This window comes from Montipora capricornis, chromosome 8, assembly GCF_036669925.1.
Source record: "Montipora capricornis isolate CH-2021 chromosome 8, ASM3666992v2, whole genome shotgun sequence".
In the NCBI taxonomy this organism is placed as follows: domain Eukaryota; kingdom Metazoa; phylum Cnidaria; class Anthozoa; order Scleractinia; family Acroporidae; genus Montipora; species Montipora capricornis.
This window is the reverse complement of record NC_090890.1, coordinates 26,129,340-26,153,411: the sequence shown is the minus strand read 5'-3', so window position 1 is coordinate 26,153,411 and position 24,072 is coordinate 26,129,340. Positions and strand designations below refer to the sequence as shown.

At 39.4% G+C, this 24,072-nt stretch overlaps 1 protein-coding gene across 1 annotated transcript; it reads right to left on the bottom strand.

The window, feature by feature from the left end:
* Positions 1–4,929: 4,929 nt before the first annotated feature.
* Positions 4,930–22,079, bottom strand: LOC138014341 (isatin hydrolase-like). The gene is made up of 5 exons (XM_068861401.1): positions 21,876–22,079; positions 10,204–10,557; positions 9,739–9,910; positions 7,480–8,765; positions 4,930–5,473 (listed from the first exon to the last, which is right to left on the bottom strand). The coding sequence occupies exons 2-4, from the start codon at positions 10,549–10,551 to the stop codon at positions 8,416–8,418; spliced, it is 870 nt and encodes a 289-aa protein (XP_068717502.1). The 5' UTR covers positions 10,552–10,557; positions 21,876–22,079; the 3' UTR covers positions 4,930–5,473; positions 7,480–8,415.
* Between the last annotated feature and the right edge of the window lie 1,993 nt (positions 22,080–24,072).

The following is a 24,072-nucleotide window of genomic DNA, read 5'->3' as shown; positions in this document are numbered from 1 at the left end:
TACTAATTCAAAGGTATTTTGGCGCGGTTTGCGAGTGTTATTGAAACCCAAAACGGAAATTTGGGATTAACCACGCATCTTTCGAAGATAGATAATCAACAATATTCCTAAAAATCTTTAAAATACAAAGCAATGTATAGCGTTCTTTTCTAAATTGAAGCTTAATTATCTCTGAAAAATGCGTGGTTCCCCCCAATTTTCTTTTTGGATACCAAGAGCACTTGCTAAGTTCTGCTTTCTCCGCATAGTTTTGAACCGCGCAAAAATATCCCTGTATTAATAAGCACCACCCATAGGAAATCCGAGCATCTGGAGATGCGCAGAAAGTATGCGCAATAACAATACTAGGCACCGTCCTTAACCAATCTCTACCCCAGAGCTCTTCTCTTGACTGGGGGAGAGAAGAGCTCTGGGGAACCCTGAAACAAAGCGTCTTCTCATTGGTTTTCGAGAAGAACAATCAAAAGCGTCTCTAATTGGTGTATTCATGTTAGAACAAGGAGTGAGCAGGCGGCGCCTGTACAGTTCAAATAGCCAATTTTTGACTTTAAAAACCCTACGGCGCATGTTCTCCTACACAGAGTTTCCCAGAGCCTTGGCTCGATCCGACGGTGTGGGGATCCGAGAACGCGTCCTTGACATGATATTGCCTTAAACTATGCCTTCACATTACTTTTCATTATTATTTCAAACTAGAATTAGCCAGTTAGAATTAGTTATATGTTTGTTTTGAAAACCTTCATCAATGTTGTAGTACTAGTACTCGTTTTCTTGTTTTACCCAAACAACAAACCCGTCCCCTTTGATGTATATTATTCTTAAATTAGTTGACATGTTATACAAAGAAGGCTCGTTTGGGCACTAGCCAGCTCAGCCTAAATACCGTTAGCTGTAAATATCTTCTTTCCTAAATAAAAGCGATGAAATCACTTGTTTGATCCAGCAACGAGCATCAAAAGGACCATCCTCTACAGAAATCGATGCTTGGTCAACATTTATTAGTGGTCTCTTGTTTTCGCCAGCTGGAAACATACCGTAAATTAAACTTCATGGGTAAAAAAGGAACATATTTTAAGCCTGGAAAAACCTTTTGACCTCATTGAGACACGACTGACTGATTTGCATCAAAACAAGACAGCCAGCTTGAGTTCATAGCCTGGGGGTCTTTTCACTCAAAACATTTTGTTTTTGTAATTTCAAACTGAGAGTGAATTAAGCTAAGGATCATATCAATATTACGCAACCCATAAAAACATGGAAAATGTCGCTGATCAAAGGAAAAAAAACTTGTCAACCCGAGAAGTCTCCACACGTTTTTTATACGATCGCTGAAATGGAATTTTTCAATTATTTCACATGGGCGTTAATTGTTTTAGCTAATCTATCCCAATATAGATTAAAACGTAGTTGCACTGCAGCAACTATTCATCCCGTGGGAAACTGAGCTCCCCCCATTTTTCGGTTCTTTTTTTTTTGTCGTGCCTCTCTTTTTTGCAAAAATAACTTTTTTTCCTGAATCATTTCCTATAGTAGTAGTCTCTCTTTGCTGTCATGTCTTGATACAGGTGCATTTTGAGACCACGCGGAATGTTATTCGTTAGTATTTCGGTATCTTTGTTATGGTCTGCTAATTAACAAGTCCTTGAAACTCACCAAGGGACGAAACGGTATCAACCATTGTCAACATTATACCAAAGGTTAGAATATGTAGACTCAGTTTTACAGGGAGCATCGTTTTCCTTGGCGAGAAAGAAGGTGGAGGTAGCCTCGGACGTATCAGAACCTGTGGACGAACCTTGACACAATTTTCCCAATTAATAATAATGACCGGCTGAAATGAAAAAAACAAGCTAGTTGGCTTGGCTCCACGAGAATTACTAAATCTTATTACCAATTCAGTTTTGCATAGCCAGATTAGAACTGGTGAGCGTAAACGTATCATTTTCAGAACTGATACGCGTGCTTCAAAGAAAAAAAAGTTTGACACTGGGAAGACAAAAAAGTGGAACGTTAGAAGTGTAGCTCCCATTACGTTTTGCTTAATTTTCAGTTTCATTTATATGCGGGTGTCTTTAATATTCGGCAGCGATAACAATTAGCATTTATAAGACAAGCAAAACGTTATCGTAGGAGTAAAGATAACGGGATGAATAATATTTTTTCCGATAAAAAAACAATTTAGATCAGGTCTTTTTTTCTTGGATGATGACAATTTGTTTCAACAAGAAAGGTGAGGATTCGAAGTGTGCAAACATGACCGAAAACTAGACTAAAGCAACTCATTTCAAAGGAAGGAATTCGAAGGAAGGGAGGAACTTTATTTTTAGACGTCTTGTCTTCGAGCGCTGGAGCACTAAGATTGGGGACATTGTAAACGGAAATCAACAAATTAACGCAAATGGTTCGCAAATGAATTTTGAGGAAAAGGGAAAACCCCTGGAGAAAAACCACTCGGTGCAGAGTCGAGAACCAACAAAACTCAACCCACATATGACGCCACGAGTCTGGGAATCGAACCCGGACTACATTGGTGGGAGGCGAGTGCTATCACCATTAAGCCATCCCTGGAGCCAAAGACATGATCCCCACTGCAACACCCTAGCACCCAAATAACCATTATTTCTTGGCGCCGCTTCGTTTGCCAACGTTTGACACAAACCCCAATAAAGTATGTATTTTCTGAAGGCTTAGAAATTGCAGATTACGAAATGTTATTCAGAAATCAACGTTCTTTGAATCATTACAGCGCGGGATTTTCGAAAATACCAAGGTTCATTAATCATGTTCGTTTCCGGTCAAATTTGGGCGAGGGAACGAAGTAAATTATGCCGCTACATTTACGGCTTCTTGACACCTTTCTCTAAGAACTCTGTCGGAGAATTTCGATTCCTTGTCTGGTTTGTTTCTGACACGCATGCATTTAAACTTTGGAAGTGGATCAAATACGTTTGCCCCTCACTAAAGTAGTCACAACTATCGAACGAGGCAAAAAAATTGAAATTCCCTGACACAATTTTTTAGTGCGCTCCCTTCGTAGTTACTAAAACAACGAATGACCTACAGTGACCTAAAATGACCTACAGTGATCTGCAATGTGGTATATTATAACCTAAAATTAGCTAATGACCTATAACGAGAGCTTGATTGGTTCAAAGTGCAGAGCGGAATTTTTTTAGCTCATTTTAGCACATAATGTACCTCATTGTAGGTCATTGTAGCTCATTGTAGGTCATTGTAGATCAGTGTAGGTCATTGTAGTAGGTGATTCCTCCTTGTTTTAGTACCTACGGGGTTCCCTCACCCAGATCTGACCCGAAACGAACTTGGTTATTGGACCTTGGTACTTTCGGAAATCGGACGCTATATTCAAAAAACGTTGACTTTTTCATTTAGTTGAATAACACTTCGTAATGTACAATCCCTAAGCTTTCAGAAAATAATTACCTCTTACTAACCGAGTTCGAGGTCCGTACTGTAAGTTACGGACCGAGTTTTTTCCCGTTTTCCCCTAAATCAACGGGAAAAAACGAGGATCCGTAACTTACAGTACGGACCGAGAAAACGAGGTTAGTAAGATATTTATTATATCTCTGAGGTTAACCGCCACGCGGGCAAGGAAACTAGTAAAAGTGAAGCGGAAGGTTCAACTGCCACAAAGAATGCCGTGCCAAAATCCCAAAAACTAAATCTTCTTGGCTGTTAAGTTTGAAGTAGTTGCTTGCAAGATTCAAACAGTTTTCAGTACAAGTTTATGCAACAGAAATGACATGAAAAACTCGCTAGATGATGTTTTGTCGAAATTTTAAATTTAGCGGGCTGTACAGCGGGCCGTACTGAGCACAGGGGCATTCTGTCTGCGCGTGCGCGACTTTGAGATCTCTTATGAGCGTATCCGCTGGCCCGCCATAAGCAGAAACCAAAATAATGGCGGTCTATACGTGGCGAAAAGGTTTCGAGTTCGTGTCGTGATCTGTGTAGTTTATCTTCCTTGCCTTACGTGTAGACGGTGTCAAAAGATCGAGAAACGGCTGGGCTGTTTATGGCAAAAAGTCACAGCAAAGTACTTTCGAATAATAAGGGGAAACAAAGTTGTTTTGGCGTGGAACTCTCACGTAGTCTGTAATCTTGCGAAAGTTGCACAATTCGAAGGGCTCTTCAAACACACATAAGCAGACTAGACAGACATTTTACCGCGTTAGTTTTGATTCCAACCTACGTGTTTACCTCTCACTGTTCTCTCTTTTGCTCTGTTGGGCATTCTTGTTTGAAATGTGTTAAAATATCAAGAATTTCAGCTACATTATGAAAATAAATGTTCACACCCAAAGTTTACGGTAGCTTGCCTTTTTTGGTTTCAAGTTTGTTGGCATGAACGTGAACAAGCATGAACGACGGGCCAAAAACAGCAGCATTGACCAAATTATGGTCTGAGTAAACAGCCAGAAAATAGAGAGTTGGTAATGTTACCACGGGAAAAATGTTTAGAAATTGTGGAACGTTTGAAGCTTCTGACAGAGAGTAAGTCAGGTTAAGTCTTGGTTTCGTGTATTGCATGGAGCACCTCCCATTTGAAAATTACTTAGCTTACATGGCGTTAGCTTCAGGGAACTAGAACAAGATAGCTAGTTAAGGTTTCGAGTTTAAGCACATCCCCAAATCCCTAGGGAACTAAATCTGAGGACCTGAAATAAATAACCACTGTCTAAGGGCATAGCAAGGTCCATGATTCCCATGTTGTAATTGAACAAGCTGCCCTCTTGAACCTTGTACAACTGTCTCAATCTGTAAGATTGATCCTTCTCTGTGTTCATTTCCAAAGAATCAGACTATTCAAGTTGAAAATTGATTACAAAATGACAACAGGAAATTAGTAAGTTCTGACTAGACCAGGCCCAGGGAACAAAGCAATGTTAAGAGTGACACACCAAAGAGTATTCCTTTTTTAATATCAAGCCCCAAGCTTTTTAAACTTTTACAAGTATAGAACTAAACTATAATTCAATTGTTAGTCCTTCAGAAGTATAAGATATGAGGAAATGGTCAACAACTGTATTCACAATAAATGGATATCAAAAAACTTAATGATCACGAGTGTTTTTCTTCATATCAACTTGCTGGTCACCTTACTGAAACTATGACATGCAACATTTTGTTATGTAGGATGTGACTCCAACTAGTGAAATCTTAACTGTACATTGAATTTATAAGCAACAAAGAATCCCATTTGTATGAGTCTGATGAATTCAGCACATCTGTTAATTTTACTGCAAACAAATTAATTATCTATGAGTGTTTGAGATTCCAATCATAATCCAGAACTTCAAGAGCTTCAAATACGGGTGTTTCACATAACCAATCTGCCCGTTTATCTTCATTCACAACTGGTTCTCAAGGTAACACCTTTCCACAAAACTTGACCTCTCAGCCATCACTTCTGCCCCTTGCTCCAATTGTTGAGCCACTGCCCATCTCTCTAAACAGCAGAGAACATGCTGTCAGTTCTTTTGATCCTAACTTTTAATTCTGTACATGAAACACTTTTTCCAAAGCAAGATTACTGATAAACCTAAGACATGAAGAATTATGTTTATACTAGAACTTGTTTATGGATGCTGGACACTTTTCAAGAAACTGTGATGAGTAAATTCTTCAAATTAAACTCTTTTCGTTCTTCTAGATAACTACATTCCCCTTGTCCTTTCAATTAACAGCCTAACCTTAAAACTAAATAATAATTTGCAGAGTACTTCTGATCATGGCTCAGAATACATGTCTGAACAGACGTCACTACAAAGCTCTAACAGACGAGCTTCTAATGCATACAACTATTAGCCTCTTTGAAAGCCACAAGCATGGGCTACAAGGTGGCCTTATTGCAACCAGCTTTTCGGGAAACATCAGTAACTTCATCAGATATCTTGCAGGAATGGTTATGCATGAGTGGGGAGCACAACTGCAAGGATCAAACATGCCCATTTTAGGTCTGAAGTAAACATCAATAATATAGGGTTTCATTTCTTTCAACTTAAGTAAACCATTCTCTCCCTCTTCCTCACACTATCTTGGTTTTTACATACATTGTAAATGCTCGTAAAGACTTGCTGCACTGTACCCAGTATTTATTCAACAATTTTTGGGTACAAATAACATTCAAGGTAATACAATATGTAGATGAACTCCCTTGCTTACTCTCATTGCAAATTTGAAAGTATTAGGTATTGTTCATCTAGTTTTCAACATAATTTTGTATCTTCCTTAACCCGTGAATTGTGGTGAACATTTATTGACTTTTATACTACAGTATATGGATTGTAAGAAGAGCCAGTACATGACAAATCTCATGTGTAACATATTATTTGTGAATAATGATTGTTGAGAAGATGATCAAAATATAGTGACAGGTCTTGCAGATAATCAAGTGCATATTTCACTTATTCTAGACGGTACAACGAGATTTTGGCAAGTAAAACGTGTTTCCTGACATTTTTTTGTACAAATGTATAACTAACACATGCATCTAAAGAAATCGTGATTGGCATTCCTCTACAGGCTAAGGGATACACACTAAAAGCGAAATGTCTGTTCTGCCCTACAGAGCAGAATTACAACCAAATCTTTGTGAATGAGCATTCTCACTTAAATCGCTCGTCTAAGAACACTTGCTGAGGTAAATTCAATTGCTGCACGTAGAAAAAACAAAACAGCCGAGCTTCTAATGCTAGTCTGCTAGGTAGCAGCATGCTAATGAAATAAACACGATAATAGAGCTTACGCCATCCGGTTCGAAAACGACATGGACAAGCTCCAAATGTGAAATCTTCGACAGTAAACGGTAGTAGTTTGTCTTGTTACAAAAAAGAGCACGCATTTTTTCGGAATAAATAAACCAGATGAAGCGGAGGACAAATAAACAAACAATGCACTAAAAGTGTTCTCGGACTTGGGGGCCGGCGAAAAAGGGTAGTTTAACCGAATTTTTCACTTAAGTTAGCTCTATGAGACGAAAAAGGCAATTACAAAAATACCTACTGAAGCACGGGAAAAAAAAATGCAAAAGTCATCGTGTATTGAAATGACACTACAACCTTGTTAAAAATGGACAACTATATGGTCTGCACAACAGACTTGGAGAGCAGCAAGACAGAAGACTTTTGTGATCCACGACTTGGAAAATCAATCAAAACTTCCCAAATAAAAATTTGCCAAAAGCTGTTGTAATAACATTGTAATCCTACAAACAGCGCATTTTTTAAAGCCTGGAGTCCCAAGCGGCTGCAAAGAGGAAGAAGAGACAATGTTATTTGAAGTAATTTAAAGCTTGGGGGCCGGCGGAATTATGATGAAAACTTACTTCAAAGTTGAAGCAAAATCAGCTCAAATTCAAAATTTCCATCTCATAAAGGGTGGTTTATCTGAGGATCGTGTCAATATGCAGCCCTGTGATTCATAACAATAAAGCTTCAACATCTTCAAACTAACCTGCATCATTTGTCTTCTCGTGTGAACATCTTGAACTTCGGTAAATCAAATGCCAAACTCCACTTCTTTGGGCCTTTATCTCGTTTTGTTCGGGATTTGATCATTAAAATATTCTCATCCGAACTCCCAACAAACTCAAAGAATATCCATAGTAATAGAAAAGTGTGTAATTTTGTTACAATCTTTCATCTCTCTTGACAAAATATTTTTCAAAGTGTAGATCGCCCGTTTAAAAACCCGCGGGCAGCGCGTTCAAAATAACAATGGCGCCGAACTCAATAATTCGATTCCCTTCGCGCATGCTCAGACAGAATGCCCATGTGCTGCCGTACTGTAGAATACGGCCCGCTAATTTAGCCAATTACAGCGCGCGTACTATCTGAGAGATATAATAAATAACTTTATTGGGGTTTGCGTCAAACGTAGGCCCACGAAGCGGCGCCAAGAAATGATGGTTATTTGGGTATACTTATACCTTAAAGGCAGCCACGATATAGAATCCTATTTCAGTTATCTTTTTTAATTTTTTGTTGAAAGTAAACGAGGCGATAAATTTTTTCCTTGCATGAGAATGCCACTGATAGGAGAGAAACAATTACTCGGGCCGGAGTAGAAATGAAGAGTTCTGAGACTGCCAGATAATGCTCTTATTAACACAGAATCACAAAGCAAATCTCATGACAACAAGTTTTCTTTTTGATACGTCGCACAGAGTGCAGCAATAAGGAAGTTAACATTTTAACGCAGCCTTACGTGCCGGAAAACGGTCGACAGAAGAAATGACTTTGGTTTGGATACCATCATTAAGCCTTATGCAGTGTGGTGTTGTTCATAATTCTCTTTCTTTTGAATGAACCTAACCTTAATTCAAACTACCTGTTATTGAGTCCCTTAGTTTTGGAAAATTAAGTAATCCAAGCTCAAAGGTTCCAAAAATCACTGAAAACTAAGATATATCAAGACAATCACTGCCCAAAAGAAGCCAAAGCAATTTAGTTTGTCGCCCGCGTTGACAGTACATCCGTTGTCATCGAGACGGGCAAATATCCTGCATGGTCCTCCACTGCCGTCACTGATAAACATTGGGGCCGCGTAGACTGTAAAGCCTTTGACAGGAAGCTTGTCCATATGTGCAACATTTTCTAGGCCGGGGATGTTCTCCGCGTACAGAATTCGGTGGCTTTCGTACAGTGTAGACTGTCCGAAGTCAATCGATGGCGTGTCTATTCCAACCAGCTTGATCTTGCGATTGTTTACCAACCACCGAGATGCGTCGGGGTGTATACCTTTCAAATGCAATTTAAAATGTATAAAGGTGAAAATATAGTCATAGACAGGCAAACAAAAACATGTTTCCATTCTATTTGATCAGTTCAATTATACCCTGTTTATTTCGCAGCTGAAGTAAACTTTAAATGCGGAATGCGGTCACAGAAAAATAAATTTTCGTTTCAAAATAGTATAAACAGCCTTGAAATGCAGAGTGAACGGCTTTGTAAACAGCTTACCCGCAGGGCAGAGAACAGGTCACATGTACAAACAGGTGCGAATCACAGAGACTGCAAAGCCAGCCGCTATAAGAGAAGTTGGCGGGAAATAATACCGCGGACGTAGGAAATGGGGCTAGTTGGCAGGGCCCCTGGGCGAGTTGTGACTAGTTTTGTTTGCCCGAGACCCTCAATGTTCCCCGAGCCAAAACTGAGCCCTAAGGCAAAGCTCACTTGCTGATGGAATCTTTGAGGGTCGTGGGGAAGCAAAACTCATTGTTTCCCGTGGGGCCAGTCATTAAGTGCTTTGTTAAACCTCCTAGCTCAAAAATAGGATAAGTTATAAGGGCGGAACCTTACGACTTTATTGCTTTCGTCCAAATTTTGTTCTTTGCAGAACTCTCTCAACGTTTACAAGGTACTTTTGGTGGCCTTGTCACTAGATTTCGAGCTTATGTACCAAAGAAGCTGTTTAAATTTCTTCTTCTCAAACTTTTTTTCTTGACGCGTGCTGGAACACAAATTTGCCGCGGTTTTACGGTGTACAACTTTATCATCACGAGTTGATCACGATGGAGTGGAAAGTTCAAGTTGTTGTTTCCCTAGGGAGTAAGTGAGTTTTGACCCATGGCACGTGACACGTTCTTCTCCAATCGGAAAACGTAGTGTTGTTTTGAGGTATAACAGAAAAAAACCTGAAGCTTTGTTTGTGGCAACGCTGTGACAGGCGCATGGATTTTGTCTCATTTAATTTAACTTTCTTGTGGCCTACCTGGAAAATGAAGTAAGGAAGTGTTTTTAGTGTCAGTTCCTAAGAAAGTCCTCTTGTCTGGCCAGTATTTTCCCCAATCATTAAACACTAACAATATTACATCATCCGGGATTCTTCCGTGCGTCTCTTCCCAGGCCTCCAAGTCACTTGGCATCAATTGGTAATCATGACTCTTAAGAACGAATAAAGAAAAAAGAAAACACTTAAAGAGATTGCTTGCAGTCTCCCTTTACACTTGAGATCCAACATGTGGGATATCGAGTGAAACTGCCGAGTGTAGACGGAGGGAAAGTGGTCGTGGCATTAACTAATTGGGGGTCTTGCTCACATGGAACGGGTTGAATCACATCCAGCGTTGTGATTGCCTGATTTCGATTCAATTCATCGGTTCCTATTTTAACTATGCGCGAACTTTCGCTTGAAACATGATTGGTGGCAGTAAAAGTGAAGCGAAATATTACCTACCCTGGCCGCTTTCGAGGACACATCAATCTTGACAGCTGGTCCAATGAGTGTATCTAAAGGAATCTGGTCCGTGGTCCACTTCTTGAATGCAAAATGACTAGGTGAATCAATATGAGTTCCTCCGTGTTCTGAGGCGCTGATGTCATATGATGAAAGGTAATAACCATCTTCAGTAAAATTGGCAAACGTTATGGTATGATGGAAAGACATCACTGTTGGCCAGTAGATGGTGTCATTATTGAACGGGTAACTCAGTTCAATCCACTCAGATTTCGCCGGCATAGCATCGACAAACAATGGAGTACAGAGTATGGCACAGAGGCACAATTTTACCACAAGAGTATTCATGATATTCTGCAATGCAAAAACAAAAAGCCAGATCGCTCAATTTAAAAACTCTCAAAACATCCAGGGCCGTAGCCAGAAAAAAAATATGACTGAGGCAATGTCCTGATTTGACGTCACAAACTGATTGACATTTCTCCTTGTAAACATGCATGCAAAGTGGATCGTGACGTCAAATCACGACTAGACCCACTCCCCTTCTGACTCGGTCGTGAACATAAGATGCCCAGTTTTTTGCAAGGTTTGAAGCCTATAAAAAGGCAGGTTTTGTTACAAAAAAGGAAAAAAATGGCCGCAATGCGTTTCAAACAGGTGCAAAGATTTATTTTAGCGAAAAGAATATTTGGGGGTCAGGGGCACTTAAAAGACAACACTGGAATCGCGCTTTATTTTAAAAATTCACGAAAAAATGACTGAGGCAAGTGCCTCGGTTTGCCTCTTACTGGCTACGGCCCTGACATCCCGAGTGGCCATAAAACACAAATTCCCGAGCAAGTCGATAACTCAAGAAATTACTCCGTCGCTGTGTTTCTACAGCAACTTCCGTATTGCACTCCACAACCTATTTATGCATTCTTCAGTGACCAATCAGAAACGCGACAATATTATATTGTGTTGAGTATGTAATATAGTTTGTTATTGGGTATTGGCTACCGTTCTAAACCTATATATATACTACCAGTGTCTGATCGACTCTTTGGTTTACTCAGTTTTTTAGCCATTTTTGTTGGTCCTTAATATTCAGGATTACCATATACTAAAACAATGGATAGCGTTGAAGGCGCACTCTGATTGGCTACGCAAACTCCGAATATCCTTTATTAGTTTATACTAAAACAGTGGATAGCGTTGAACGCGGGCGCTGATTGGCTCGTCAAACTGTGCTACTTACCTCCGAGCAACTCGGGAAAAAATGGCGTCCGATTTGCATCCGTGACAAGTGAAGAAAACATACAAATTAATTTTTTGTGCTGTATATTATCTCACTGTTTTAGTATATACTAAAACAACTATTCACCCCAGTGTCGGTGGCTAGCGTTGGATATTTACCTCGGCGCTTCCCGACTCGGTAAATATCCACCGTTAGCCACCTCAACTTCGGTGATTAGTTGTTAAGTATTCACCTCCGAGCAACTCGCATGGGATTTGGCCCCGAAAATATATTTGTTATCGTCAGGAATAAAGGAGTTTTGTGCTATGTTAGCTCACAGTTTTAGTTTATATTGGCCGCGAAATTGAGAGAAGTATAACATATACATTTATTTTATCGAATCCTTTCATGGGAACACATCATTGCGCCCAACAAATTGACCTGGTAGAGCATTGCACCGGCATCACAGAGATCATTGATTCGAGAACTGTTTAAGCCACCTGACATTTTCAGGTGCCTACAAAGAGACAATTGCCTTTTTTTAAATTCTCTTACTATAAGTGAATTTGGTTTTTGATGTTGACTCGGCGATACTCGGAAAAAAACCCAAGGGGTTTTTCGCAGGAGTCGACCCTACGACCGTCTACGACCGAACAGCTCCATGGTTACGAGAAGCCGCTGTGGGGATGGGGTAAGTGTTATAAATGAAATGACTGTACCTAATCGGGTGGAGTTAATTTGACCTCGGACCCAAGCTCCTTGTCTTCACGGGTCATCAGTTGCTGTTAAATCCATCAGCTATCGTGGAATCGAAGGAGAAAATGCTCATTTCCAGCCAAGTGCGTGGGGATTTTTGACTACGAAACATTCTCGGAGGTTCGCAAATGATGTGGCTTTAGCTTTGCGTGAAAAAATCTTGGCTGGGATGGATTTTCGAGTCGGAAACCGCCTCTGAGAGCTGACAACGGTCGAAATCTTAGTGTGCAGCCTTGACGTCGTCTTACAACATTGAAAACACGGACTTCCCGAAACTGTAAAATAAACCCCAAAAGGCACAAGAATACACCAGAGGTGAGTCATTTGGATTCATTTTATTGAATGAACGTTAAATTGAGCATTTTTTAGGCTTCGTAATCGACTGTATTTTATTTCCCAAACAAAGTCTTATAACGCGTTTAAGTTCTCAACGGCTGTCTGTAGTGACGCGAGCTTGGGCTGCCTATGCTTTCCTAATCTATTTCTTGTCTGCCGGCTTTACCAAACTTTGTCTGCTTGCAGTTCATGAAAAATAGATACACAATGAAGTATAACTGTGTATAAGCACGGACCACCGTAACAAACAGAAGCACCGGATCCTTGCAAAGGATCTAAACAGAAATATGAATATTATAAGTAAACCTATCTTGACTCTTTGCCTTTGGCGTGGTACTGAGTAAATAGTCAATACGGCAACGGATATATGGGAGAAGAAATCAACGCTAAGGATCTACAGAATGGGCGGTAAGATGTGTATAAATACCGGTTTTATATCAAGAAATGTGGTGGTGGTGTTCTCGCTTACCGTTTAAACAGAGCCCTCGAAGGATTTTTGCGTTTGATACCGCTGGTTCAATTTTAAACTAACCGTTCCGAGTTCATGTCTGCCCCCTCTCCAAAGCGAATCTAAGTGCGAAGCTTTTGTGATGGTAATTAGTTCTACTTTACATATAAATAAAAACCAATATTCATAAGAAAAACTTCGCAATGAGACTAGCTTTAAAGAGGTGGCAGACACGAAGTCGGAAATGGCCGATTAGTTTGAATTTCGTTTTTAGGCAAGTTCAGAAAAATGATGCGTGAGCTTTTCAAAGCATTACAAGACAACGTTTTCGCCTGCTTGTTGTTGTACAACCAGTTTGCATTACACACAGATGATAGAACAAAACTTGAAGTCAACAATTATTCTATTAACTTGTTTGTCTCTTGAACTGACAAGTGATTGACACTGATGAAAATCTGCTCCTTGATCACGAGCCCTAAATAAATGGAAGCTACTGTACATTCTTTTCTAGTACATGGAAGACTACAAGGACGTGCATATCTAGAATATAAATTATCTGATAAATGTTTGAAAGTAACACCTAAACGTTGAAAAGGTACTTCGTCCTTTTCCCCTTTAAAGTTTGCAAAGATTGCATTATTTCGTCAATAATGTTAAATCAGTTCCAACAGAATGGCTGCTCCATTAAACACTGCATTACCATGGGTCTGTCTTGAATGGAATTTAAAAAAAATTGTTATACGTCCTATGTTGTCAATAATAATAGCAACTGTGTTTGTTTCAATAGGCAACAAGAAGGTATCATAGTCCTTTCTTACCAAATTGAGAACACAAGGTACAAAACAGTCTCTGAGATTTGACATGTGTGAGTCACCTGCATGGCTGCTACTAAAATTACTGATTTACAGTGCGACGCGCCTTACCATGGCCGCCTAACAAAGTTTTTACAAATTGTCCGTCAATCAGGATATGCGAATTTGATTGACAATCACGCCTCCTTGCAAAGTTCGCACAGTTGTTGAACACCGTTGCATGTTGAGTTCGTGTATTTTCCGTATTCGTCAAATGTGAAAGTTTGTTGGGTGGCCACGGTAAGGCGCGTTGCATTGTAATTGTTGTCATTGATTGGGAAAGCAGAATATTTTTTACCCTGCTAGCAGGTTTCTTTTCTTTTTGCGCTCGCTGGGCTGACGAGTACGGGAATAGGGTAGAAACTCTCTTTGATACAACTGCCGTCCACGATCTCGGACGGGACTGTTCAAAACGCATGTCCTGTTATAGGTTTGTTAACTGCAACTCGGGCCCGCAATGTCTCGCGCATTCCTTTAAAGAATATTCCGCTGTTGTTAAGGACGTTCCCGCCCATTGCTACTGCGCATTTTTTCACGCATGTCACGCACACGTCATGCATCGCAGACCACGAAGGTAAACACGATGCTAAAGGCGCAAACATTTTCCACAAGAATGGAACGTGAAAGCGTGTGGCATCATGGGATAGCTGTGGACCCAGGTCTTCTCGGAAATGTCACGCAATGACGTGACAGTGCGAATATATCATCGCTCTGAGAACTTCGCAGCGATTTTACTCTCTTGAATGCTCGGTGACCCCCATTTTTCTTTCCATAGATCACTTCCTTTTCTGATTTTGTCCATTTTAACAAAAAAAAAAAAAAAAAAAAAAATCTGTGCGTGAGAAGTTACAAATATTTCGCATTTTATGCTCTCGTGCGACCGAAGTTTTCTTTCTTAGACTAATATGTATCGTTTATCAAGGTCTATTTCACCTCAGAAAAGACATCAACTGCAAAGGTTAATTTAGTTATATTAGTTATGTTGAATTGAGTACGTTTACCTGATCTAAATTTCACTAACGTAGCTTTTTTATTGCTGACAGTTGTAAGCTAAGATAAAATAACGCAATCTTATAAAAGTGCACCTCGTGATCTCGAAGACGAGCACGGTGACCCCCCAATTTTTTTTGCCTTTTTAGCAAAAGTAGATCATTACCTTTCTGCGTGGCAAGTTTAGTAAAAAAAATCTGTACGTGGGAACATTTTGGGCGCGAACTTCTTACGTGAACCCGTACAACACGAGACTCTCATGTTGTGATACCATTCTCGTTCCCAGAGCTGCGATCCTCTTGGCCAGCGCCTCGGATCGAGAGCTCTGGCCGGTTCCAATTCGTTCTCGCCACTGATTGGTCAGATGGGAACACAATAAAAATGATAACCGGAAGAAATCGGAAGAGAATGGCCGAAGGGATTCGATTTTCTGTTTGCCGTACTTGCAACAGATATATTATTAGTAACAACCATCCTTTGGATTTATTTGGTGAAAAGACAATTAGGGAAGGAATCGTACGGGATTGAGAAGAGTTTTCTGGTTTGAAAATTTCTGTCGACGATGGTTTATTACCATCGCGAATATGTAGATCTTGCTACGTTACGGTCACGACATTTCAGGAGTCTATAAAGACGGTAGTTCATTCGAAAGCTCAGCACGAGTCGTTTATCCGATCTAAAAGAAGGAAGTCTGTGCAGCAGAGCCCGTCCTTCACCAGGTGTGGGACGCGAGAAAAAAAGGAGCAAGGTCAGCTAGTTATATGTTACGCAGGATTTTTGACTAAGCTCGATCGATTCATGTGTTTACAGTGTAATTATTGTTCATGTGTTTAACAACGCAAAGCCTTGACTCCTTTTGAATATGTCCGTGGTGAGGAAGAAAAGATGAAGCCAACAGCTAACCCGGTTATCGCGTACTTTTTTGTTGCATTCTCTTATTGCAATAATGAAATTTGTAAGTATTTTCTTTGTGTAATATCGCATTAAAGTTGGAACTTGATTCCTTCCATGTCCAGTTTGCATTAGTTATAAGAAAATCATACAACTAAGGTTGATACAAAAGGCTTCAGTTGAGAGCAACCCCTGATGAAAAGGGACTACAGCCCCTGATGAAAAATGGGGATAAAGAGGAGGAGGGGGGCTATCCAAAAAATGGATAAATTCCTGTCAAGTTCAATCTCAAGTGATCTTGACAACCTGCATCTTCTGGATAGTTTCTTATCCAGAGGAGAGCTTGAAGGATTCTCCTGCTGGTACACAGCTACTGAAAAACAACTTTTGGGTTCTCATTTTCAGAGGATTATTATGGCCACAGTAAATTGGGTACCTGTTGGTTAACTTTCACATCGCTGTTTTGGGCCAGTATATAATTTATTAAACTGGTAAATTGTAGGGTCAGAAGAGCTTAGCCAATAACCTATTCTTCGACAGGCGTCAACACTTGGGTTCACGCATGAGGGACCCCGTTACATGCTAAATTGTCTCCATGTTACATTGATTGCATACAGTGTCACGGTGAACAGGAAAATTTGGCTTTATCAAATATTTTGATAAAGGTCGAATTACCACCATGAATGATTTGGAAAGCTGACGTTTCGAGTGTTAGCCCTTTGTCAGAGCGAATGTTGGCTAAAAAGAGATCAACATAATTCAGACTGTCCCTGTTTGCACCATAAAAAAGAAGCCCCACATGCATTTTGGACTATTTTGCCAGATGCACCCAACAGGCAAAGGCTTGGTTGAATATGCTTCAATGGCCATTGCTTAATAGAAAACTGCCTTCCAGAAGTGCTTCTCTTGAGATAAAGCAACCGATCAAAAAGTTATATTTTGTTGTGTTATTTAAGCAATAGAGGACGTTTTCCATGTTTACATAGCCTCATCTAAATGCCAAGTGCAGTTGGGAGAATTCGCGACAGTTATGCAAACCCGAGACACAGTCGAGGGTTTGCATAACATACACGCCCATATTTCCAACCAGCCAATCAAAACATGCGTCTGACAACACATAACCAATCAAAATTCGTGTGATGTCACAGCTGTGTTTACATACTCTCATCTAAACACAGCTATTGACCAATATTAATGGGAGTGCGTGTACTATCCTAATTATTTTATAATTTAGAATGTGCAATGATATTCACACGCAAAATACAGTGTGCCTGTTATTGGCAATAATAATAAAATTATGATAACTCTTAGAACAACAAAGTTAGTCATTTATCTTATTACTTTCAATAATTTGCCCAAACCAACAAACTGAAGATGAAGACCATGAATAATAATTTATTTGTGATCAATCATTGTTAAAATTCACATTAAAAATATTAATGGTATTTTGTATCATTTGTTAACTGAATAAAACAGTGATTATATCAAACAACTGTCAACAATGATGAATAGTGGAGCAAAACCTCTCCAGATTTTGAAACATTGTGATGGAAGACATGGTTTTTGGAGATCCAATTAAGGCAGTTACCCTTAAGGATATCAACGACCAGTGCAAGAAGTTGTGCAAAAAGAGTGATATAGTTCCTCAGTTTTGCTAGTGCCAAGATGTAAGAACAAGGTGTCCAATGATATATATTTTCTAAAAATATGTAAACACATTAATATTTATGTGAAATTCAGGCAACTTAAATGACTTCATCCTGCATGTAGTTACATTTTGATCAAGATTTGTCTCCCAACATCATTATTTATCATCAGTAGGTTTAAAATACAAAGGAAATTATTGGGAATCAAACAATAATTATTTAGGTTGGATTCATTTTAACTTAAATTTAACTTTGAAGTTCAACAGTTACAGAGTAAATTGACTACTGGGTGCAAATATACCGATTTGATCCAGTCAGTCATGGAGCAGGAGTGGTGTAGTGGTAAGAGCACTTGCCTCCCACTAATGTGGTCTGGATTCAATTCCCAAACTCAGCATCATATGTGGGTTGAGTTTGTTGGTTCTCTTCTCTATTGCGGAAGGTTTTTCTCCGGGTACTTCGGTTTTACCACATCCACAAAAAACATATTTGATTTGAGTTAATTTCATTAGTTTCTCCAATTAGTTCTCTAGTGCTAAATCCATTGACACTTAAATAAAGTAGTGTTTATTATGATTATTACAAGTTGATAAAAAAAGTATACATAATTCCCAAGCAACAGACAAAATTGGTAACATTAGGACCATTAGGCAGGCTTTTAGCTGCAAAACATAAGAAAATAATTTATTACCAGTATATGTGATCATTTATTTTTAGTAATAAATGCTAATTTCAAGGTTGTTTACTTACGCATTATAATATTATTGTCTCTACTTCAATAGAGCTTAGAACATTTCACATGCGAAAGTATTATCACTCGGATGTAATTAACACGTACAGCATTTAATTCAGTGCAACTTGATCCCTGTCGTCAGCTCCTGTCAACCGAACCCTCTTTTAAAATTCAGTCCTCCCTCTCTCATCTTAAAAATTTGATCGTGTATTTGAGGTATTTAACGGCGAAATGACAAGCACAGATAGCTTCAAACCCTCGTACTTCTTTCCTTTCAATGTGATGTCGCTTAAATCTAGAATTTCCATTCCATGATTCAACGCCTCGTGTAAGAGACTTGGCTTGGTCCGCCATTTTGAAAAAAAATCGAGACTGCGCAGAACGATCGGAAGTCCGTGAATCGCGGACTGTTAAATTGGAACCGGCCAGAGCTCTCGATCCGAGGCGCTGGCCAAGAGGATCGCAGCTCTGGGAACGAGAATGGTTGTGATACCTGAGGTATCACGCGAGATTCGGTCGCTAAGTAACCACCGCGCATGCTCAACACAGTGAGTTTCGACCCATGGCAGAGGTCCCTTTTCCGGTACTCGTCAGCCCAGCGAGTGCAAAAGAAAAGAGACCTCTGCTAGCAGGGAAAAGGAATCTCAGACAATAAGAGAAAGTACTTTCCTGTTATATTGCTACAACGAGTATAGAGTGTCTGAATTACCCATCATCAATATTTCATTCAAGTTTGTGCAACACCAAGAAAATTCATTAGTTTTACAGCTGTAAACAATTAAGACATCACTACGCATTGTTAACAAAACCGAGTTCACAAGGCTCAAAGGGCCGGAATTCATTTCCACATCATTTATAGCATGTCGAATCAGCCAGGAGATTTGAAAACGATAAAACCACATTTGAGTTAACCAAAGTTAAGTTATTATTTAGCCAGGAGCGAATTTCTCTTTTCAGTTGGACGGTATGTAGTATACTCATGTATGATTATGGTGTAAAATTTAAACAACAAGGTAGACCAAAACTTCCCTCTCACTCGATTTGAGTATTCTTTCCCGTTTAAATAAATTTTGTGTAATCCTACAGAAGCTTTGTATTGCATTGTTATCAACATGACCTACAGCTATTTAACAAATCGAAAAAGCACTCGTCGATCATTCCCAGTCCACTTTGGTTCAAAAACGGAGTTAAACATAAAACGATGACGAACGCGTCATTGCTTAAAAAACTGCAGAATAACCCGAAAAGTCTTTGCATAAAAGTACAATGACGCATATTGCATTCTGACAGTTCTCGAGGAACACAGCTAAAAGCACACAATAGAAGTGGTTTCACTCAGGTGACCTGCTCACAAAAAAAGCCGGCTTCACGTTTTTGGGGTAGTTTGTCACGAAAGTGGATGTCTCCGGCAGGTACAAAACACAGGTCACAGGACATTGTATTACCAATACAGAAAGTACTCTAAACATCCGTTAAAATAACCTTAGGCCTAATGTTAGCATTTGTAAACAGTTATGGTTGTTTCTGTTTCGGTTAAAACGATGACCTGTGACCTGTGTTTTCTACTTCACACTGAACCAGTGTCGAGATATTTTTAGTTGCATTGTGTGACATTTTTGTAAAAGAGTGATTTGCATTATGTGATCGTTTTTTTGTGAATGGATCGTTTTCACGTGACGTCATCATTTTCTAAAATTCAAAACAAAAGAGCCACGAAAGTTTTTATCCTCATCAGGCATAAGAGGCGGTAAATTTGTATCCATTTGCAATTTGAAAGCTCAATAGCGTGCTTTGTTTGGAAACCAGAGCATTTTTAATTTCGGGGTTATAGCCGTGCGTGACACGAGGGCACGACAGAGTTTATTGAGAAATATATATTTATCTCATGGTTTTGAGCCTTTTTAGAATTGAAAGCATTAGGAAAAGTGCTTAGGTAAATAGCTGTTTGTTCAGTACAGATGATCCCTCGCCTAGATAACCAAAGTAAGTAACAGATGTTGACACTATTTTCCGGCCGCCATATTTGTGCACCACAGAGGTTCATACTGGGCTCTGTAAATTTCTGCCAAACATTTCGACGAATATCTGAAGTTTGGGAAAACGCACAGGCCTAAAACTTGGAGAAGTGTCTTCTTCATTTATCTTCTACAACATCACGAATTCTTGACTTTTTCCACTGGATGGTTTCCGATTTATTTTTTTATATAAGGGGACGAGATCAGTTATCAATAAGAATAAAAAACCGTGAAGTTTGCGAAGTACCACCTGGTATTCTTTGGCATTCGCAACACCAGAAGTGAATTCAAAACCTCGATAATTTTGGCGTACTCTTGGAAGAGGTAGTCTGAGTTCATTGATTTTCTTTTGACGTATTGGTATCAACGGAGTGGGTAGTTTTTTACTGATTCCACCCCCGCGCAGTTATACAGTGAACCGTGATATCGATCAGGGCATAATTACAATGAACAGAGGTTGAACAGAGGGAATGAACCAATATTCGGTAATATCCCCGATCACTGAAGAAACTTAGAACGACTTGCTTGCCCCGAGAACACATCGATAATTTAAAATTGCATTTGATTGAATTTGAGGGATAAAGTAGAATTAAACTGCACGTGTTTTTCGTACTTTAAAATTATTTAGGTGAAATTTATAGATTTTCTTTAAACAGGAATACATGTGAATGGTGTTTCTTGCTGCCATTATCTAAGCCTTCAAGACGAAATTGACAAACTCAAAAAGGTACATGCTAAAGTTGCTAACGTTTCCGTGTCTATTCGGCACTCAACTGACTGACGATCTGTCGACATATAAACACCAAACTCGAAGCGAATACTAATATCACTAAATTGATAAAAGGGTTTAGCTTCAATTGATATTGGACTACCTTGTCCGAAGTGACAAATTCTTGTAAGCAGTTTGGAGTGTAACGAAATAAATGTGTGAATCTCAATTATTTTCTTGCGCTTCTTTTTAGTCATGGATTCTATTCTACTCATTCTTTTCTTTTTTCCTGCGTGAAAATTAGTTAGCAACATCATAGGCAGCCCGAGCTCGCGTCACTTAAGGCAGCCGTTGAGAATTTAAACGCGTTATAAGACTTTGTATGGGAAATAAAATACCGTCGATTATGAAGCCTAAAAAACGCTCAATTTAACGTTCATTCAATTATGTTGAAAACACTGAATTCCCGAAACGGTAAAATAAGCTCCAAAAGGCACAAAAATACACCAGAGGTAAGTCATTTTTACTTGCATTTTATTGAATGAACGTTAAATTGAGCGTTTTTTAGGCTTCATAATCGACGGTATTTTATTTCCCATACAAAGGCTTATAATTCGTTTAAATTCTCAACGGCTGCCTATAGTGACGCGAGCTTGGGCTGCCTATGGCAACATGCCAATACTGCCGTCATAATAAAAAGCGATTGAAGACCTGAAAATTGTAAATTTCGGGTTCGGGTTAGACTGTGAATTGTTCGTGCAATTTGTTTCGCAATGTTTTGGCGACACTAGCGGGACAAGTTGCACGAAACATTTCACAGTGTAACTACCCTGCAACGGACAAAATCGTTGCGAGACAAGCAGCACGAAAAGTAGAGCCTAATTTTTAATTCTACTTTCGGCAAAGGCTCTTACTTGTCCCGCCACAGTGTCGCCAAAACATTGCGAGACAAGTTGCAGGAAATATTTCACTGTGTAACAGCGCCTTAAGCCCCTAAAGCCTGTGCAATAGTCTGTAAGCCATTTTTGAGAGCTGAATTTTCATTGATGAACAGAACACATTGAAAGGCGATCTTTCTTACCTGTTGCGGAAGTAAGGGTCACAACGAGGGTGAGGCAAAATTTCACTTTAGGATCAGAAACTGTGCTGCCAGGACTAACGAGGCATGATGCAGTGTGCTCCTTTGCTTTTTAATAAGGTGCAAATGAGATGCAACGTGGTGTTCCGTAAACCGCGTACCTTTATTGTCAACAAGCCCTAGTCCCACCCTCCAAAATTGCGCGATTACTCAGTGTTTTCGGAAATACTCGAGTTACATCGTATCGCTTTCAAATTTGTACTGTGGCTCAGTGACCTGCTAAGCCAACCACTGGCCAGTTTATATCAAAATCGGCTGTAATCGGTCGTAATGACATCAGTTTCCGATTTTGCAATAATAGCCTTCAAGCCAGAGTGAGCGAGATAGCGGATGGCGGTTTCACTAGGAAGGAAAAACAAAGGGAATTTAGTTTAAATCACCAAACAAATTACACAGAAATCTTGTTTAGAGCCTAGCGAAGATATATGAATCGTTTTTATGGCCACATTAAATGATTTTCATGTCAAAACGAGGTTAGCGTCTTTCTGTTGTGTTACTTTACTTAAATTAAATATTCCATGCGGTCTCGTGGGGTTGTATTTATCTTGGCCATAAACTTGATTGCTGCTCTCAAAATTACCTCCAAAACCTACTTTTTGCGTAGAATAAGCGTATAGAATGATGTTCTTGTCTACTGTGGTGATAAATACTTGACGATTCGGGAGCATTTTGTGAAATAAATATTCGAAACATGTGACGCGATGTGACGCGTGACGCGTCATACACGTAACAGTATGGTGTCCTTGATCCGCGCGCGACCTTTCCGAACATGATGTTATATTTCCTCGTTAACAAAAATACCGCTGCTGAGTCGTAGTGATAAATTGGGAACCAGTTATTTTTAGAGCTACAATCTTGGACAAAACTCTTGGGAAAATTGAAGCTTAAGCATCATTTGACATGCACTTACAAGATCTATTGGTCCTTCCCCCCCTCCCCCCAAACCAATGTTGTCAATTTGATGCAAAATATACTGTGCAAGCCTTTGCCCGTTTTAAAACCAACATTGGAATGGGAGAGGGGGAAAGTGGGAAGAATTTAATCCTTATTACACAGACAAATGATCCAAGATTGTAAAAATACGAAAATGAGAAAAAGTCACAACAGATTCATTGCCTCAAATAACCCTTTGTACCAAATTTTACGCCATTATATGCTGCTTAATTTGTGATATTGTCTTTTCAAATTGTGGTATCATATGTGTAATGAAAGCCAACGTTTTTGTGACTTAACACTGAGGGACAGTGCGAATCGGTAAGTAACAAGTGACCAATATGGTTTTTATTGGCGTTATAGCGCCAGAAAAACGGCAAATATTACCTTCTCAGCACGCAATGAGAAAATTTTTAACGGGAGAGATCATTGAAATGTGCATCGTTTTGAAATCGTCTGTTTATAGAATTAAAAGACAAAGCATTGGAGGGAAATTAAACCTCACGCTGGAGGAGGTCTAAGAAAGCCAAGTCTTCGGCAACAAGGAGTCATCATACGAAGTTTAAATGCATATGCATTTATGACGGGCCGTATTGATATGATTGTATTTAAGAAATTAAGGAGCGTACCAAATACCAACTGTTTATCGTATGTGTTGTCTCCTTGGGAAACAGAAAACGTTTTCAAGTTGGTCACGCAATGACATACTTGCGTTACAGTGAATACGTGTAACACAATTTACATTATAAAGACCATAACTTTCTCAATGTTTGCTGGAGTTACCTTCGTGGTTTGCAATTTCACAAGAGAATGGACCCAAAACGATGATTTAAGACAGTTGGCTCGATTAACAGAAGAAAATGTAGTCATTTCAACGGTTAACAACGAACAACGTGCAAACCAAGGAAAAACAATGACTATATTCATGAAAACATGCATTATACAATCTTGGACAAAACTCTTGGGGAAATTGTAGCTTAAGCATCATTTGACATGCACTTACAAGATCTATTGGTCCTTTTCCCCCTCCCCCGAAACCAATATTGTCAATTTGATGCAAAATATACGGTGCAAGCCTTTGCCCTTTTGTGGAATTGAAACAAATAGCCTGCAGAGCAGGCGTCTTTTGACAGGCGGACGCTAGTTCAATGTCTAAAGTTCGTAATAGACCGTCATTTTGAAAGCACACAGCCGGTAGAGAATTGAG

Excerpts from the sequence above, each read along its gene's own strand:
- LOC138014341 (XM_068861401.1), bottom strand. The coding sequence starts at position 10,551 with ATGAATACTCTTGTGGTAAAATTGTGCCTCTGTGCCATACTCTGTACT. Across the intron at positions 9,911-10,203 it reads TGTCCTCGAAAGCGGCCAGG|AGTCATGATTACCAATTGAT; the intron begins GTAGGTAATATT and ends TTCGTTCTTAAG. Across the intron at positions 8,766-9,738 it reads TTCCTTACTTCATTTTCCAG|GTATACACCCCGACGCATCT; the intron begins GTAGGCCACAAG and ends TGCATTTGAAAG.